General features: G+C 41.9%; 1 protein-coding gene across 4 annotated transcripts in view; it reads right to left on the bottom strand.

Annotated features, from left to right (window-relative positions):
• The window catches only part of LOC132895727 (glucocorticoid receptor-like), a 116,045-nt gene that overhangs the window by 94,694 nt on the left and 584 nt on the right, over positions 1 to 20,767 (bottom strand). The window contains exons 1-3 of one of the 4 annotated variants that reach the window (XM_060936546.1): positions 20,746 to 20,767; positions 20,150 to 20,254; positions 18,132 to 19,141 (exon numbers count right to left, since the gene is read on the bottom strand). The exon at positions 20,746 to 20,767 is cut by the window's right edge and continues 584 nt beyond it. In XM_060936546.1, the coding sequence (XP_060792529.1) occupies positions 18,132 to 19,132 (1,001 nt within the window). In that variant the 5' untranslated portion in view covers positions 19,133 to 19,141; positions 20,150 to 20,254; positions 20,746 to 20,767. Of the gene's footprint in view, positions 1 to 18,131; positions 19,142 to 20,149; positions 20,255 to 20,362 lie in introns of all 4 variants that reach the window. The other 3 variants (XM_060936548.1, XM_060936545.1, XM_060936547.1) reach the window with 3 other exon arrangements.

Genomic DNA, 20,767 nt, shown 5'->3' with positions numbered 1-20,767 from the left:
ACACACATCACAGTGAAATCACAAACTTTTTCTCTTTTGATAAGGATAAAGTACAGTAAAAAAACAGGGCTTCACTGAATTAAAGCTTGGGTGGATATGATGTACACAAGCATACTCGATGATATTGTACATAGCAGAGGTGTGACAGTTTGATATTCTACTTACTGTACAAGATCATTTAGATTTTTTCCCTAAACCCCCCTCCAATATCCAGGGACCGTGTCACCATGCTTGTTTTAGGAGCCTTAATCAGGCCAGCTGTGTTCACTTAGAAAACTAAAATCACACACTGAAACTCCACAGTGTGACTCAGGAGCGAACAAAAAAAAGCAACCAGCCTCGATAAAGAGTGCGGTACCGCAGAGCCTTATTAAAGAACAACGCAAATCGATTCTAGAGAGAAAGTATTGCTGGGTCCTGCCCAGACATTAATAAATCAATTTATCAGGGATAAAATTAGCTCATATGTTTAAAGTCTTTATTTTTTTGTAAAGCTGATTTGCGACAATGTCTGATGTTAAAAGCACTACACAAATAAACTGACTTGACTTGGCTTGGCACACATTTTCAATGGGAGGAAGACAGGCCAGTTTAGCGCCTGCACTCTTTTACTACAAAGCTATGCTGTTGTAACAAGTGCAGAACGTGGCTTGGCGTTGACTTGCTGGAATAAACAGGACGTCTCTGTAAAAGATGTCGTCTGTAAGGCAGCATGTTGCTCCAGAACCTGTATGAACCTTTTAGCATTAATGGAGCCTTCACAGACGTGTAAGTTACCTCTGCCATGGGCATGAACACCTCCATACCATCACAGATGCTGGCTTTGGAACTTTGTGCTGGTAACAGTCTGGATGGTCCTTTTCCTCTTCACCCCGGAGGACATGACATCAATGATTTCCAAAAACAATGTGAAATGTGGACTCGTCTGACCCCAGCACACTTTTCTAGAAACGGGGCTGTAAAAACATCGTCATATTCCACAAGGAGTTAAATGCTAGTATGATATGATCACCTTGCATTGCGCACTCCGAAAGTCCAGAGAGCATTCCAACATTTAAACTCTATATACCTCCAGCAGGTCTCACTTCTTTTTTTGTAAATTTATTATGAAATAAGCACAAACAAGGATCAGGGTCTGTATTCCTTCTCTGACACAAAAGTCCTCCTGAGATATGAGGTGCCAAAATAATTGCTGCCTTTTGCAATCCAGACTTCTAGATGATTATGATCGGGCTTATTGACCATTTAAAGGGAAATTACATCGTTTTTTCAGTGTTTCTTAGACACATGGAAGATGAAACATGTCACATTGTTCAGACATCTTTTTTTTTCGAAAATACAGCACATCGGAGTCACCTGAGTAACTGATGTAAATGTATTTTTTTTAAAAAGATAATAACTCAACACACACACACACACAAAGCACAATTTATTATTCTGAACGTCAGTTTGCATGTTTACACAGTTCCATAAAACAACAGAAGTGTGACACTTTTATATTTTATGCATTAATAATAAATGAACATAAAAAAAAGACCACAGCATGTGTGTGTACCGATGCCAGGAGTGGGCGGAGCTAAGCAGACAACATCACGATCCTGCAGAAGGAATTTCAATCACAAATGTCACGTCACTAAAAATAAATGGAAGTCTTTTGATAATGGAATAAAATCTGAGGTCCTGCTCAGAACTGTGAGTCAGTTTAGTCAGAAGAACACTTTTGTCTTATTAGTGCGATTAGTGAGTAATACTGTGAGTCTTGATGAATAACGACTCAGGATCGGATGTGCGTCTATGCCGTGTGAGGTTGTGCAAGCTGTGTGTGTTTGTGTATAATAAATACCTATAATAAATAAATAAATAAATACTGAGTCATGCCCATGCAGCAGGAGCGAGCAGTAATTTTCGTGAGTCAGTATGCTGTGTGATGTCACACTCTTACAATCAGGACCTGTCTTACATGTGATTTTGTGACCACGTGCATGTGCACATTTGCGATTTTAACGCCGACCTCAAACCCGAGCAGAGAGCAGGCATCAAATTCTGTGTCAAACTCAGCAAACTGGCCCCAGACACCCTTGAAATGCTTCATGAGCACAACCCTTGAAAATGTCCAAGAAATTGAGTGCATTGTGCGTCAGGATCATCGGCTTGCCCTGACCTCTCCGCTCATCGTCCTCCAGTGATGTTCTGCCCTTTCTGAAGCACGAATGCTGCTCAAAACATCTCAACCAGATCAGTGTTTCAATGCTGGAGGAATTGCTGTGTGTGGAAGCATTTCAAGGGTCTCTGTTGCTGATTTCCTGAATTTGACAAGTTTGAGGTCCATGGTAAAACCGTGAATGTGCGCGTGAACATCGTCACTAAATCACGTGTAACACAGGTCCTGATGGTGACAGCATGATGTAGGATAACCAGACGTCCCCATTTTTGGTGGCCTGTCCCTGTCTGGAGCTGTCCCTGGAAATGTCCCCATTTTTAACCATGACCAACAGACCGAACACCCCCCAGACTGAAATATCTACCAGATTTCAGCAGACGCCTCACATACTGTTTTGTGGATCACTTTAAAAGTATACTGCCTTTCAGATTTTTCAAGTGTAGGTCATAAAAAGAATTTCCCCGACATCCAATTATTTTTGTTTAGTGACCAAAAGCTACTGAATTCGAATCACAGACTTCCAATTTTATTAGTTTTTTTTTTTTAAAGAGAACAATTAATAAATTTAGAGCCACATGGCCCTAAATTCTGCGCTATTTTTTCCTGCTACACCATGACCCAATTCAAGATACTACTTCATGCATCACATAGTGGGCTTTCCCCGTTCACGCAAGGCATTGTGGGATACAAATTTAAAACAGGAGAGAAAAATGAGGGCGGCATGGTGGTACAGTGGTTCGCACTGTTGCCTGACAGCAAGAAGGTCCGGGTTCGAGCCCCGTGGCCGGCGAGGGCCTTTCTGTGTGGAGTTTGCATGTTCTCCCCGTGTCCGCGTGGGTTTCCTCCGGGTGCTCCGGTTTCCCCCACAGTCCAAAGACATGCAGGTTAGGTTAACTGGTGACTCTAAATTGAGCGTAGGTGTGAATGTGAGTGTGAATGGTTGTCTGTGTCTATGTGCAGCCCTGTGATGACCTGGCGACTTGTCCAGGGTGAACCCCGCCTTTCACCCGTAGTCAGCTGGGATAGGCTCCAGCTCACGGGCACAGATAGAGGGGGGGACGGGGGGGATTCGTCCCACCCAGATTTAAATTCACCTCATTCGGTCCCCCCCACTTATAGGGAGGAAAAACGTCTATGCTGTCTTTCTTTGCATAAGGCAAACCTCACGGAAAAATCAAAAGACTAATTACCATTCGGTTTATTGAGGTGCACAGCAGTACATACCACCCACGTGCAATGAACCGGTGCTACAGGTACTCTAGCCCCTGCCCCTTTTCATAGGGACTGTTTTGTTGTTTTGGTTTTTTTTTAATATTTGTAAAAGATAAGTTAGCTCCAACATCAATATTCTCTACAATTTGACAATAATATATGAAATTATAGATTTATAAAATAACGTTTTTCTATGTAAATGCGGGCATCAATCCGTGACGTCATGCATTCAGTGAGCCTCCGTGCAGAAAGCGCATGCAGGCGGTTGGCAGTGGGAGACAGTGCGAGGAACGGCATGGTGAGGTCACACTGAAAGTCTCCTTTCATTTCTTATCTGAACATGCAATATTGTGCAGCTTAGAACACAACAGTAAATGCGTAGAGTTGTTTATCATTTAATGAAGCCGCCTAGGCTATATTTAAACCATTTGCTCCATCCATTTCATTAACGTGGCAGATTCGGAAACTTTAGTTTGAACTACATGGGAAGTGTTGAGTGCTTTGCAACACCTCACTGAACAAAACAACTGGCAAACACGGAAAAGTCCAGAAGAAGCACTAGCATCTGTCAGGAAGCTTTGTGAGTTTTTTGAGATTGAGGAAGAGGAGAAATTACTGATGGAACTTAAAGTCTTTCACTCCTCCTACTCTTGCCTCCCCAGTGTGGCATCCATGCTTTCTCTGCTCAAGGAGAACAATGCCGACTTGGTTTTTCCAGAGCTGGCTGGGCTGCTGAAAATATATGGAACACTACCTGTGTCAACAGCAACGGTAGAGCGTTCCTTTTCAAAGTTAAAGCTAGTGAAGACAAAACTCCGCAGCCTTTGTCATGAAGAAAGGCTGTCAGACCTTCTTCTGCTGGCAATTGAGAAAGATATCCATATTGAACACAGTGTTGTCATAGACATTTTCAAGAACATAGCAAACCGAAGACTGCTGCTTTGAAGAATACTGCAGCATTTAGATGGATCTCACTCTCTCACACTCACACACACACACACACACACACAGAATGTTCAGTTGCAATTGAAATTTAGTTTTGAATAAAGTTAACTTGTGTGAAAAATTTGTTCCAAGTGCCCTTTTTTGAATGTTGAGCCCCTGCCCCTCCAAAGGTCTTTGCACGGCCCTGCTACATACATAGTTGCAACTGCGCAGACTGCACAGGTTGCGAGCTCGAGCTTGGTTGCTATGGTTACCCACAACAAGTTTGACAGGCATATCGGGGACAGCTCCTCCTAGTTCAGGACCCCAACACGGCATGATGAAGGGTGCCGAAAGGCAGAAAACGATTGCATCGTTTAAAAAAAAAACGACTGTAAGTAAACTGTGCCTTACTTTATCATATCACCTTGGAATTTTTTGATAGTCTGTTCAAAGTAATGTCGTAGTGAAAGTAAAATCGTACGGAGTAGAGATGCCTTTCTGGTAGCCTCCTTCTTTCGGTGGTAGCCTGTAGATACAGTGCTCAGAAGGCAGTTTTAATGTTTAATCTGGCGTTCCCTGCCATAATTTCAGTGAGCATATTGTTTCATAAGGAAACTTTGCGAAGAGTTGTTGACTGACTGCCGCTCACGCAACACACAGGCATAGTTAGAAAGTCAGGATGCACTGGTTTACACTTTACACACACACACGTAGCCCAGCCTCTCGCTATGGTTAACAGTTGGAACTTAGCGGTTTTAAAACTAGTTTTGCAATTTCTGTGCGTGATGATAATGTGTAAACTTTGGATTTCCATAGGCTATGTTAAAATGTTATCATTGTCCTGGCCTGCAGGTAGTTCCTGGTGATGGCAGTGAGGGAGGTGAAATAACATGTATACACACTACCGTTCAAAAGTTTGGGGTCACCCAGACAATTTTGTGTTTTCCATGAAAAGTCACACTTTTATTTACCACCATAAGTTGTAAAATGAATAGAAAATATAGTCAAGACATTTTTCTGGCCGTTTTGAGCATTTAATCGACCCCACAAATGTGATGCTCCAGAAACTCAATCTGCTCAAAGGAAGGTCAGTTTTATAGCTTCTCTAAAGAGCTCAACTGTTTTCAGCTGTGCTAACATGATTGTACAAGGGTTTTCTAATCATCCATTAGCCTTCTGAGGCAATGAGCAAACACATTGTACCATTAGAACACTGGAGTGAGAGTTGCTGGAAATGGGCCTCTACACGCCTATGGAGATATTGCACCAAAAACCAGACATTTGCAGCTAGAATAGTCATTTACCACATTAGCAATGTATAGAGTGGATTTCTGATTAGTTTAAAGTGATCTTCATTGAAAAGAACAGTGCTTTTCTTTCAAAAATAAGGACATTTCAAAGTGACCCCAAACTTTTGAACGGTAGTGTGTGTATATATATATATATATATATATATATATATATATATATATATATATATATATATATACACACACACACACACGCGCACACACACACACACACACACATATATATATATATATATATATATATATATATATATATATATATATATATACACACACACACACATATACATATACACACACACACACATATACATATACACACACACACACTACCATTCAAAAGTTGTGTATATATATATATATATATATATATATATATATATATACACAAAATGGAATCATTTGCTGACAGCTCAGTCCCCCCCAGTTCAAAAATCCTATCTGCGCCCCTGCTCCAGCTTGCCTGCGACCCTGTAGAACAGGATAAAGCGGCTACAGATAATGGATGGATGGATGGATGGATGGATGGATGGAGAGAAAAATGGAGGACGTGAGTGTGCGAATGAAACGTGAAAGAGCAACTACAGTAACGGAAAGCAAGAAGAAAAGATGTTATGTTATATATGAAGGAAAGGAAACGCAGGACCAGACTAATAAATATGGGCGCTCAGCGAGCACCTCGGTGTGATCAGCTGTTCGTTTAGCGACAGAATGATGGAACTGTCAGTGCATGCTCAAAGGGAAACCTGTAGATGGCAGTAATGCAACACTGTGGATGCCAGCTGCTGTAAAACCCAAAAGAAGAAGAAGAAGGTAAACCTGTGCATGCGCACACGGACTTCCTCTGTCTGCTTGACTGCGCCAAGCGAGCGATTTCATGCACATTATTTGCTTTAATCCCCTCAAATTAAATAACTTCCCAGCCACAGAATGGCCTGATATTTTGTGAGATATTACAGAAATAAATAGATATCACAATCACCACATTTCAGAGGGAACTAAATTTCACCGGTTTTATGAGATCGAAAGGCCGTCTACCTTTAAGACGGGCTCAGGCCAATAGCAGAGATGTTCTAACCCCTCTGGCGATAGCCTTTCCAGTATTTTGATTGATGCAGCTGAGGAACAACTTTTTAGCGGCGTGCTAGAATCTTTGCCTAAACTAAAGTCGCTCATTCAGCTTTGACAGATCGCTTCATCTGCTCCTGGACAGGTGAACACTCTAGGCTGAAGTGACATCGTTTGTCATCTCTGTTATTTAACCTTTAAATGTGTAAGCTACATTTTGTGATGTTGTATAGAGTAGAGTGGGGTAATACGCCCCCGGCCTGTTTTACCCAAAATAACCACCAGATGGCGCAAAGTTACATTTCTATTGTTGCTATGGACTGGCTTGACAACGGGGATATACAAATACCCACTGTGGATCGCATATCAGCAACGCAGCGGAGAGAAATCAAATTTCATGGTAAGTGATATAATTTTCAGATATCAGTAAAACTGTATTTAGATAGCTGCTATTTCATCAGATATCACAACTGTGTATGTGGTATGAGTAGACAAGTCAGTACGTTAAAAAAAATACATTAGGTATATAAAGTTGTCCCCACGCGTGGAAACCCACGCAGACAACATGCAAACTCCACACAGAAAGGCCCTCACCGCCCGCGAACCAAGAACCCTCTTGCTGCAAGGCGACCGTGCTAACCACTTACACCACTGTGCCACCACTACTAGTGGTATATATGGTAATTCATTTAATATATTTACTTTCATGGGTCTAAAACATCTATTTCAGCGAGCCTACAGTTTAAGAGTCTATAAGTCTAAACTATGAACCCATACCAGAGATTCACACATTGTCTTTAATTAATGTGAACCTAAAGCAGGTGCAGAATCGGCCTACAGAGCTCTCAGTGCGGAAAATCCCACTTTTATTTTTTAATGCATGATCAAAATACATGAAAACCAGAAATCTACAAAGAATTTTATTACAAAGATGAAAACATTAGATGTTTTAAAGATATTTTCACCGCCAAACTGAAAATGTCCCCGGTTTTCCTCTCAGAAATCTGGTCACCTTAGTGTGATGTCATACAGCACACTGACTGATGAGAGTTACTGCTCGCTCCTGCTGCATGATCATGGAACACACTGTTCATTCACAACAGGAACAGTTTCAGAATGTTCTGATCATACTTTGTATATTAATCATTTACAAAGACAGACACAAAATACTCTTCTTCCTTGATGTGTCTCATTCAGTCCGTCCTAACACGCCATGTACTCACTCCAAAACAAGTCCTAACAGCTTTCTGTTTCAAAAATCAGGAACTTCACTTTATTTAAAATTAACCTCATTTCAAACCTTAAAAACACAAGCTGGTTATTGTGCTAGTTTTCTAAAAAAAAAAGGAAAAAAAAGAAAAACATACAGCATATAAGCCAGACTGAAAACCAGTGTATCCAAATCCAATGAGAAACTCTTCCTCACACACACACACACACACACACACACACTGAGCTGTAATTTCGCTTCTGCTGTAACTGATTGTCTGTACACAAAGTGTGATTCTCTTCTGCTTCAAATGTTCAGAATTTATGACCTGGAAACACACCTGACTGTAAAGATAGAGTTAAAAAAATTTAGAATCTTAAAAAAAGAAAGACAATTAAATTCAGCAGTAAATGAGTCGAGTATCGTGCTGATTGATGGAGTTACTCAGAGACCGCTGTGTTCTTGTAAGAAATGATCATGTTTAATTTGACGGTGATTTTCAATTAAAAATGATGAACAAATAAAACTAAAATAACTGAATCTGTAACAACAAGGAGAGACCTGCACTCCAGCGCACTGAGAGACTGTGGCAGTGAGGGCGTGGCCAAGCACCAGCTTGTGAATGGAGGGCGGAGCCAGGAAAGGTGCTCCCTCGCTCCCTTCCTCCCTCATTCGCTCCCTCGCTCCCTCACTTCCTCCCTCCCTCTCTCTCTCCCTTCCTCCCTCATTCACTCCCTCGCTCCCTCACTTCCTCCCTCCCTCTCTCTCTCCCTTCCTCCCTCACTCATTCACTTCCTCTCTCCCTCACTCACTCGCTCCCTCCCTCACTTCCTTACTCCCTCCCTCACTCCCTCGTGCACTCCCTCCCTCCCCACTCGCTCACTCCCTCCCTCCCTCGCTCGCTCCCTCCCTCCCTCGCTCTCTCCCGCACTCCCTCCTTCACTCCCTCATTCACTCCCTTGCTCCCTCCCTCCCTCCCTCCCTCCCTCCCTCCCTCCCTCATTCACTCCCTCCCTCGCTCTCTCCCTCACTTCCTCCCTCCCTCGCTCACTCTGAAGCACTGCACCACTTTAGGTTTGAACAGGAGCAGCTTCTTTTTTATCCACACAGTATCTTTATTGCTCATTACAGTTTGATTATCACATCACTGTAATCCTGTTCAGTAATGTAAGCTTTCATAAAACATCAAATAATTTAAAGGAGAAAAAAATATTAAACCTTTCACATTATTATTAATCACTGGTACGCTGCTTTGCTGTATAAATATTAGATTTGCTGCTATTATGTGTTTAACCGCTTCAGACACAAGGAAAAATGCTATGGGGCTTCATGTGTACTACATGTGTGGATTATGATGGGTCTTGGTTTTTCTGAAGATTGTGAAGATCTTGAATTCTTTAAGTACCAGGACATTTCATCTCAAACCCTGCTTTCTGCTACCAGCAGGGTCAGACACAGCTTTCAGCACGATGATGAGCCAAACTTTCTTCCAAATCACACAGAAATGCTGCAAGAAACACAAATTTCGTAATAATCATCTCAGACTCAGGATTTGAACCTGAATGAAATTCTGAGGATATAAAGATCTCTGACCTTGTCAAAAAAGACCTGTTTACAGTTACTCTGTTTATTCAACGAGGGGAACAACACCCAGTCGTACACAAGAAAGAGTCTTCAGTGTTTTTCACATACAGAGAAAAAAACATTTAAAATGAAACAGAAATTATATTTGCTCTGCACAACAAAGTTCAGCCCTGACACATGCAGCACATGAAGAATTTCCTTTGCGCCCACACACACACACACACACACACACACACACACACACACACACACACTATTCATGCTCTTTCTTCTCCCAAGGTAAAAAAAAAAACCCCGGCTGAATTAAAAAAAGACTGAAAATGTGATCTAGGGTTTGTAAGAGACGTGTTTGAAGTCGACTGGTTTCCTTCACACACAAGGCCTTGGTTTCTCATACAGACAGAAAAAAGGAAGAAGTACCTTGCTTCTCATTGAGCTGTGAAACAAACTGTGTGTGTGTGTGTGTGTGTGTGTGTGTGTGTGTGTGTGTGTGTGTGTGTGTGTGTGTGTGTGAGAGAGAGAGAGACAGACAGACAGAGAGAGAGAGAGACATAGAGAGAGACACAGAGAGACACAGAGAGAGACACACAGAGAGAGAGACACAGAGAGACACAGAGAGAGACACAGAGAGAGAGAGAGACACAGAGAGACACAGAGAGAGACACACAGAGAGAGAGAGACACAGAGAGACACAGAGAGAGACACAGAGAGAGAGAGACAGAGAGAGACACACAGAGAGACAGAGAGAGAGACACACAGAGAGACAGAGAGAGAGACACACACACACACAGAGACACAGAGAAAGAGAGAGACACAGAGAGAGAGACACACACAGAGAGACAGAGAGAGACACACACACACAGACACAGAGAGAGAGAGAGAGAGAGACACACACAGAGACACAGAGAGAGACAGACAGACAGAGAGAGACAGAGAGAGAGACACAGAGACAGACAGACAGACAGACAGAGAGAGAGAGAGAGAGACAGAGAGAGAGACACAGAACGAGAGAGAGAGCATGTTAACCTGCTAATGCTTCTTTTCTCTGCTAATTGATGATAAATTCTCCAGTCCGGTTGCTGAAGTGTAACTGCAATTTGTTGAGAAAAAAAAGCACTGCTAAAACCCACCCACACTCTTTTATCAGTTAACCATTTAATATTAAACCAAAATACAAAAGTTGATGCTGCGTCTATGATTTGACTATAAACCAGATAAACTCTGCTTATGGAAATGCTGACAGCAGAGGAAACACGAACTCTGCTGAGGCAGCCTGAGGTGGCAATATCCTCCAGAGAGGGCAGTGGGCAGCCTGTTATCTTATATTTATTATATAGTTATTTTATAAATTATAATTATTGATCTGGTGATGGTTTTTGAGAGAGAGAGAGAGAGAGAGAGAGAGAGAGAGAGAGAGAGAGAGAGATCATTAATCCTGCAAGTAATAACAGAAATTAACTTGGAACCAACTTTTCTCTCAGACATTTCCGTCATTAAATCATAACGCTCCAGGCCAAGATGTTATATGAAAATAATCCCCTTGGGGTTGGTAATGATCACAGTGACTCCACTCCACACTCGGGCTGGACCTGAATATTCGACCGTTCGGATGTTCGTTTGTTGAGAAAGTACTGCATTCGGGTTTCAGTTTTGGGATTCGGATATTTAGGAGGTTTTTTTTTTCATCTATCAAGAAAGGTGAACTGCAAAATAATTACAAAGGGATTACAAACATGCATAAAACACACTAAACCTTTTGGACGATGTTTTTTATTTAATACAAATAACAAAACGTCCCTCTGAATAACAATCCTTAAAAATGAATTCTTTAATTAAACTGAAAGACACGTGTTGCATCCAGCTCAGCCGAGAACAGAGAAACGTCTGGCCGAGTTCTTCCTGAGTCATGCTCAGCACCCCTTCAACCCCCCCTTCACCCCCCGATCCCAAACCCCCCAGCCGGCTCAAGCTTCAGATACTGATGACTGACTGCTGTCATGTGTTATTTCTTCCATAAAAATACAAACTTTCCAATAAAAACCTTTGACTCAGCATCACCAAGGACAGAACACTCCTTCAGCTTCAGATCTGTGGGAAACCCAGAGTCTCATCTCATCTCATTATCTGTAGCCGCTTTATCCTGTTCTACAGGGTCGCAGGCAAGCTGGATCCTATCCCAGCTGACTACGGGCGAAAGGCGGGGTTCACCCTGGACAAGTCGCCAGGTCATCACAGGGCTGACACATAGACACAGACAACCATTCACACTCACATTCACACCTACGCTCAATTTAGAGTCACCAGTTAACCTAGGCCAAGTTTACATTAGACCGTATCTGTCTCGTTTTCTTCGCGGATGCACTGTCCGTTTACATTAAAACGCCTGGAAACGCCGGGAAACGGGAATCCGCCAGGGTCTACGTATTCAATCCAGATCGTGTCTGGTCCGGTGCTGTGTAAACATTGAGAATACGCGGATACGCTGTGCTGAGCTCTAGCTGGCGTCGTCATTGGACAACGTCACTGTGACATCCACCTTCCTGATTCGCTGGCGTTGGTCATGTGACGCGACTGCTGAAAAACGGCGCGGACTTCCGCCTTGTATCACCTTTCATTAAAGAGTATAAAAGTATGAAAATACTGCAAATACTGATGCAAATACTGCCCATTGTGTAGTTATGATTGTCTTTAGGCTTGCCATCCTTCCACTTGCAAGTGGTAAGTGATATGCGCTGGGATCACACACACAGCATCTCAGTCCCGAATCACTGCTCGTGCGCTTCACTCACGTGCTCTGTGAGCTGCGCAGGGCCGGAGTGCACACCCTCCAGAGGGCACTCGCTGTTCGGGGCGGAGTGATTTGGAGCGCAGGATGCCTGCGGAGCCGAGCGTATCCGTGTATTGGCGTTGCTGTGTGCACGCGAATCGTGTATTGGCATTGCTGTGTGCACGCTAATCGTTTTAAAAACGTTAATCTGATGATCCGCTGATACGGTCTAATGTAAACCCCACCTTAACCTGCATGTCTTTGGACTGTGGGGGAAACCGGAGCACCTGGAGGAAACCCGCGCGGACACGGGGAGAACATGCAAACTCCGCACAGAAAGGCCCTCGCCGGCCACGGGGCTCGAACCCGGACCTTCTTGCTGTGAGGCGACAGCGCTAACCACTACACCACCATGCCACCCAGGAAATCCAGAGTGATTTCAGTAAAAAGACTCTCGACTGAACCACATGACTCTGCACACGATCCTGCCAGGGTGTAAAATGACTCACAGCTGGGTTTCACCAACACGTCCTTTTAACCCTGAGGCTCTGCACTTTATCAGATAATCATGGTAAAGGAAAATTTTTATGACTAAAACCATAACCTATTGCAGGTTTAGAGAATTAGTTTGTGGTAAATATATAATAAAGGATGCTATATGTGGTTCACTTTTCCCACCTTAATTAACTGGATGTAAAATGAGTACACTACTGTATTAAACTTTATAGCAGACTCAGAGCTCATTTTGTCTGCAATCTCAGACTCGTGTAATGAAGTAATATCTGACAAGTGCAAACAGATACGGATGTTTATTGTCGCATTCTCAATGTGTCTACGATATTAACTCATTTAAATCCCATCTGGCTTCATGGAGTGCGCACACACACACACACACACACACACACACAGATCCCAGACATCCCAACCTGCAAAAAGTCATTTCAGGGAGGTATCAGGTGGCTCAAGAGGCCATTGTTATCCACAGAAGTCACTCATACCCCTTTTCCACCAAATCAGTTCCAGGGCTGGTTCGGGGCCAGTGCTGGTGCTGGTTCACAACTCGTTCAACTTGCGAGCCAGCTGAGAACCAGTTTGCTTTTCCATCGCTCGCGGTGCTAAGGGAAGACACGTCATTACGTCGCTGTATACGTCAGTTACGTCATTGTATATGTCATTACGTCGCTGTATACGTCAGTTACGTCGCTACGTTTGCATAAACCTTGGCGCGAATATTGAAGCAAAAACAACAGAGAAGAAGCAGCAGCAGAAACAACAATAATAATAATAATAATAATAATAATGGATGACTTTGCGTTTGTACAGCTGCTGCTTCTCGTCGCTTAAAAATGGCGATCTTTTGCGGTCTTGTTATTGTTGTTGGTCTCGACAACTCCCCCCCCCCGACGTAAGTGGTTCTTTCCTCTGGCCCAGCAGAGAGTTGGTGCTAGCCTGGAACCGTTTTTTCTGGCCCCAGAACCAGTTCTTTGTCAGTGGAAACAGAAAACCCGGTTCCAAACTAAGCACTGGCCCCGAACCAGCCCTGGAACTGCTTTGGTGGAAAAGGGGCATCACATGCTTATTCCATTGTCATCTCCAGACTGGATTACTCCGCCTCACTCCTGGAAGTTCTGTCCTTTATCTGACCCCTGACCCCTGAAACTGATCTAGAATGCAGCCTGTTTTCAACCTCTCCAAGTTCTCCTAAATTAGGATCTTTAATTCAAATATAAAATTAGTATTGCTTTATGATTCCAAGATTTGGAGAATGACAAAGAACATAAACAGTGAAGTACAGACCTTCATCAACAACTGCCTAACAAAGATCCTGAAGATACATTGGCCAGAAAGGATCAGTAACAATGATCTCTGGTTGAAAACACAGCAAATACCAGTGGAAGAAGAAATTAGAAGAAGGCGATGGATCGGGCACATGTTACAAAAACCAGCGACAAACACCACCAGACAAGCCCTGACTTAGAACCCTCAAGGGAAGAGGAGAAGAGGTCAGCCACAGAACACCTGGTGAAGAGATCTCCAGACAGACATCAGAAGGCTGGGGTACACCTGGACCCAGACAGAAGAAAAAGCACAGGACCAGGTCCTCTGGAGATCCCTTGTCAACAGCCTATACCCCAGGAGGGGTGTCAGGGCATAGAAGAAGAAGTTCTCCTACACCACCCCACAACTGCATTCCCTCCACGAGCCTCCTCATGCTGGCCTACAAACCCAAAACCTGACCAGACCCTGAAGACACTGAGCAAATCCTGCTCTGAACCACATTCTTTGCACAGCATAACTTGACCCACCATCCCTCAGGATACAAGGAAGAAGATGTGTATCGAGGTTCATCTCCACCCTGAAACCCAGGAGGTGGAATGAACTTCTCCAGGCTGAAAATCCGAGTCACTGATTGTTTTCAGAAGTCTGAAGCTCTGACTTCACTATATGGTTAAATTAGCATTAATTTAAAAAACAAACAAACAAACAAACAAACAAAAAAAACCCTAAACTTGTTCCCAACATTTTTTGCTTGATACCATCAAAAAAACAAGTGGATTCAAGAAAAAAACAAGTGGATTGGATATTGGAGAAAAAAAAGAATGAATCAGATTCTGTAAAAAAAAAAATTAAATAAAAAATTAAAAAGCCTGGAACTGGAAAGGGAAGTGATTTTTGTGTGAAAACTCTGGTTTTGTGTGGTTAAGTCCTTCAGTGCTTTTAAAAAATTATTACAATCTTTACTAGTTAAAAAAAAATCAGCTGGGTATCGACATCAGCTGATACTCAAGGTTTCAGTATCAGAAAAGAACTAGAAGGTCACTTGGAGAGCGCAGATCTCCAACAAGGACAATAGTCAACTCTTGGATGATACACAAATCTGCAACTAACTGCAACCATTTTATACGTCTGGATATATTTCTTAACTGTTAGAATTATGTGCCTACACGTGAATCCCAGAGGATTACTCGCACCCATGAATGTGGATTGTGATATGGAGGTATCATGTTTCTACACTGACTACGTTTTGTCACTACTGAACTTTACTGCCATCGACTGGATTTTAAGATGTTTGGCAAATGCCATATCTCACAACTTTAGTGAAAGGGAAAATAAATTCATGGATCCGCCCCATGACTTGGATCTGCTCCAAAACGTAAAGGGTTCTACCTTGGCCCAGGCTACACCCTTCCACCAAGTTTCCTTCAAATCAGGTCAGTAGGTTTTATGCGATCCTGCTGAGAGTCATACAAACAAACCACACTGAAAAGATAACCTCCTTGACGGAGGCAAAATGTGGTGTCGTGCCATCTCCAGTTTAAAAAGCAAATATTCTTTTAAAAAAGGAGAAAAAAATGTGATGAAAAAAACCTCAGCAGTCATTAGAAATGTAATGCTTTATCTATCCATCTATCCACGTTTTATGCAGAGGTGAACAAAGAACCCAACTTCATTACTTAAGTCAAAGTACAGATCCCGCTGGCCAAATGTTACTCCAATACAAGTGAAAGTTCTCCAGTCAAATTTTTACTTAAGTTAAAGTACTGAAGTACTTGCTTTTAAAAATGCTTAAGTATTAAAAGTATATTTTCTGTCAACACATTGTTGTATTATTGCCACAACGCTTACAAAACCGAATGCCTCTGAAACAACCGACTGGATTACTGACTAACTTGTAGAACCTGTAGAATAAACACCTGGTAGAACATTACAAAATAAAACACAACTGAACTGAAAAACAGCCATTGTCTTTTTTATTTTTTATTGTCACACTCCTCCCCACCCCCACAAAGCAGCATGGTCGCGTTCTGACCCGGCTCTGGCAGTGTGTACACATGCATGTGTGTGTTAATCAGGAAGACAGTGGAACAGCTGTAAATGCAGCTTGCTCAGAAAATAAAAAGGACAATCCAACCTGATTAAAACCCAGGTCCACACCTCGAGCTTCATAACGGCCCAACAGCAACACGACTTTAAGCAAGACAAAAAAATGCAAGATCATCATCTGACATAAAAAAAAATTCCAATAACTTCTTGTGACTGACTAGTACAATACTGTCCATCTCACAGGTCTCATGTGTATGTGTGTGTGCACACCCGTGGAAGTGTATGTATTTCATGCACATATGAATCTGCCTGTGGAATCATGGTGGTTTAACGTTAAGCTAGCTAGTCAGTGAAGCTCCACCTGACATGCTAGCAAAATCTTTTCAAACTCAAAATCATATTGAGTAGCTAATGTTACTAGAAAAGAAAGATTTCTACATTTTGTTTATTTGGCAAGATTATGCTAAAACATTTCTGAAAGCACTTCAGATAAGCTAACGTTATTCATGTTAGCGTAACTCTGTTTTTACATGCTAACTAACAGTGTCCAAGTTAACTAGCTACGTATGTGTTAACGTTAGCCGTGGACAAGGCTACGGCAACTTGGTGGGCAAATCCATAGAAAGTCATTTGACTAACCAGACTGCACAGCTATTGCAACGTTATCGCTAGCTCTAAAAGCACAGACAACTTCAATACAAGCTTTCTCTTGGAATAAAACGTTTATATATCTCAATACACTTCCACAGGTCGGACGGTGAGTTTTTGTAGGCCGTGATGTGGTTCGTTTTCGGCAAACAAAGCAAACATTTAAAACAAAACGACTCTTTATTCCTTTCATAAAACCGAAACATGGGTTCTAGGTAAAGCCGTGGGTGCGTGCATTCTCCAGAAGAACCGCCTCTTTCCATTCTGCCATCAACTGATCGTGTTCAATAACGCTGCTGAGAAATCGGTGAACTTGATTTTATCCAGTGTATGGACATGACGTGACCCGTATGATTACTGATCGGCTCTCAGTGTCACCTGCGGAAAAACCAATCACCTTTTAGAAAAGAAAAAACATCCATTTTCAAAGCTGCTTCATAGTAACGAGGACCCTGATACAAACGTAGTGGAGTAAAAAGTACGATATTTGCCTTTCAAATGTAGTGAAGTTAAAGTCATATGTTTCCAAAAAAATAAAAAATACTCAAGTAAAGTACAGATACTCAAAAAGTGTACTTAAGTACAGCACTCAAGTAAATGTACTTCGTTACTGTCCACCTCTGCTTTTATGCAAGCAAGCATTCCTATTAACCTCATTCATCCCTCAGCGTGGGTATTTCTGTTATTTCCACTTCATTCTTTGCTCAGCGTGGGTAATTTTTTGTTAATTCCATTCTGCTTTAGTCACTTCTGATTGATCACTTTCTTTAAATTGGACAAGACTCTGGGACACAAACTCAGTAAACTCTGAGCAGTGCAGAGACGAGACGAGACGAGACGAGACGAGACGAGAAGAGAAGAGAAGAGAAGAGAAGAGAAGAGAAGATCAAGCCAATATTATTCACTGCAAAGGATATGAAAAGTGGATTCAACAAAAAAGAAAAGAAAAAAGACATGCATGATGGGACACAATAAAGATAAGCGATAAGAAGAATATCCTGCGAAAAGGACCAAATCTGATCACAAATTAATCCACGTTAATTTGCACAGTTTATCAGCAGCCATCTTTGATAAGAGACTGTGTCACTTCCACCATTCATCTGCGATGTTAGTGTTAATTTTATGGCACGAATTAAATATATGGAAATATTTAATTAATATTCTGGTAAATAATAAACACAACATGTTTTCTTACATCTGTGCTGTTAATCAAATCATCCTCTAATTTATTTAATAAAACAGCTGGTTACCATTTGGACTTTTTAAATTCAGCTGCATTTTAATCAGTTCATATGTTTCTCATAAAATGGCGGCACAACACACACACGTGCACACACACACGTGCACACGCGCACGCGCGTGTGCACACATAATAAATACTCACGGAGTGTAAACCTATAACTTGTCTAACAGTCCTACCTGTTGTATGTGTAGATGGAAGGACATGGCTCAGACTTGTTGGTTCTCTGCATTCCTGATGCTTTTCCAAATCTGTTTCCTTGAATCCACCCATCACTGCCAGTTGGCAAAGGGTCACACAAGCCTAATACCGGCTTCTGGTCTGGTACAGACGTACTGCCTGCGTAGTGGTATACCTGGCTGTCCATGCTCAGACTGACGGATGCTCCAGGATGTCCAACCATCGTTGTCATCTGACAGTAGCCTCCTCTGTGCTCCTTTTCTTGCTTGATCACACCAGGTGTGCACAACTGAATAAACTCTTCTTCTTTCTCCATCTTTATAACAGGAACACTGAAGTTATGTTCCAGAATCTGCTGTGAATCTGCTTTATCACTTCTATTCATATTCTTTCCAGGCAGAACAGGTTTGGTATCCTTCATCATGCTGCTATCCGCAAGCGGCGTGTCCTCCACTGCCAGGGAAGGGAAAAAAGCATCATTGTTTGTCACACAGAACTCTTTGAGGTCTGAAATAGCGCTAGGTAGCTCCAGACTCTGTAGGATATCCATTGTGTTCTCTTCTATCAGTCTCTCATTCCCAGACTCATCTTTTTCCATCTGGTTGTAGGAGCCAAAGTCATAGTCAGCTTTATCCAAGGTGGAAAACTCCTCGATTTTGAATGTGAATGTATCAGGGGTTTGAAAGCACAAGTTTTCTGAACATGAGGTGCGGTTTAAATCGGCAATGCTCTCATCCAAAAGGGTCAGATTATCCTTGAGGTTAAAGCCTTCCTTCGGATTCTGCTGCATCTCAAAGGCTTTAGGCTCTGACTCTTGAGCGATGTGTCCCATTGGTAGCTCCTTGTGAATATTAATGCTGCTCAGTCCATTCGAGGTATCACTGGAAGAGGAGCCGGTGGCTACGGTGCTCCCCGTGGACTGCAGCAAGGTTCTCATGGGACGATCTCTGAAAGATATATTCTTGGCTGAATTGTCACTGAGGTTCAGCCAACAATCCATCTCTCAAGGCTGTGAGACAGAAAGATAAGGTCATTAGTAACGAAAGAACACAGATGACGCATTTAACATTTATTTCTCAATAATAATAATAATAATAATAATAATAATACTGTGATGACGCTTCAGTCTGTAAAAGCAAAACAAATCTGACAAAATAAGAAAGAGACCATTCACATGTGGCTTGTTCATAAGCACTATAAATAAAATTAGTCCAATAAATCTATAAATAGTCTCTTAACGATAAGCAGCAGTGTGTTTTGTAATATAAAAATTTTTCCTGTGGTACCTTTTGCAACCAAAGTCCCCTTACAGAAGTAAAGACATTTTAAAGAACCTCTTTAAGAACAATATGTACCATATAAATGATATAACAAATATTTTATATGACTGACCTGATAAACACCACAAAAACATGATAAGTAAATAAGAACCACAACAACACTGATACCAGTTCTTCATAATCTCCAACACTGACATATGAATAAAAAAATATTTTAAAAGGAAAACAAAAAAGTCATAAATGTTTCTGGTGAGGGTGTGGTCTTTTTAAATGTCATATTCATGAACCAATATAATGCATAAATATTTAATTTGTATACTTTATTACTAATAATATACGATGGAATATTAATACCATATCAAAATGTTTACACACGCAATAGAGGTTTTAAAAAATAGATAATCATAAAGAGTTGAGTTTGTAAAACTAGTTGCAGTTGTGTCATGCCTCTGAGGTTTAGATCATTGATCACAGCCCGGTGCTTCTGCTGTCTCACACCACGGTAACATCTATAACATTTATCAGTGTCCTTAAACTGGACCCACACCGTGTGTGAGTGTGAATGAAGTCTCTATAAAGAAAGTGCAGAATGTAAAAGAAAAAAAAAGAAAATCAGTAATGCTGAATCAAGCCCGTGAACAGAATTAGTGCAACCTGTTGATTCTGTAAAGTTACTGCAGTCCAAAACCTGACAAACAAATGCACCAGAAATGCACTTTATAATCTACTGAACTCACTGCTGTGGAACTCACACCCTGCTGCAGGAGGACAGTTGGGTCGAACTGCTTCAGAAGATCCCAGCAGTGAGCACGGGGTTAGATCTGACAGAGCTCATGAAGTGGCTGTGTGGCACACAAACCAAACAGAGAGACAGAAAGAGAGAGAGAGAGAGAGGGAAAGAGAGAGAGAGAAAATTCTGAGTGAAAAAAAGAAACGCGTTTTGTTCTTACCTGCGACAAATAATCACAACGTGACTGAGTTCATTTCAGCTGATCTTCAGTCGATAATAATAATAATAATAATAATAATCCGACTGAGTCTTTAATTGTCGCGACCAGTTGCGCCTTTACTCCCCGCCCCGCGCGCACAGACAGAGAGACAGAGAGAGAGAGAGAATAGTTTCACGCTCAAAACTTTAAAACCGGATTAAAATGTGGAATTAAGTAAAAGCGGATCGTTTCATGCCCCTGAGCTCAGAGCTCCAGGCTGTAGGTGCGGCGTTCAAACTGCGGAAAGACCAACATTACATAAGCGGCTTGTCAACTGGACAGATTGGACAGCCTACTAAACCGCAGACAGACAGACAGGCAGGCAGACAGACAGACAGGCTCACAGGCAGAGCGGGGTGCTGTTGG

Source organism: Neoarius graeffei, chromosome 12 (genome assembly GCF_027579695.1).
Source record: "Neoarius graeffei isolate fNeoGra1 chromosome 12, fNeoGra1.pri, whole genome shotgun sequence".
In the NCBI taxonomy this organism is placed as follows: domain Eukaryota; kingdom Metazoa; phylum Chordata; class Actinopteri; order Siluriformes; family Ariidae; genus Neoarius; species Neoarius graeffei.
Note: the sequence above shows the minus strand (reverse complement) of the source record. Positions and strands in the feature narration are given on the sequence as shown.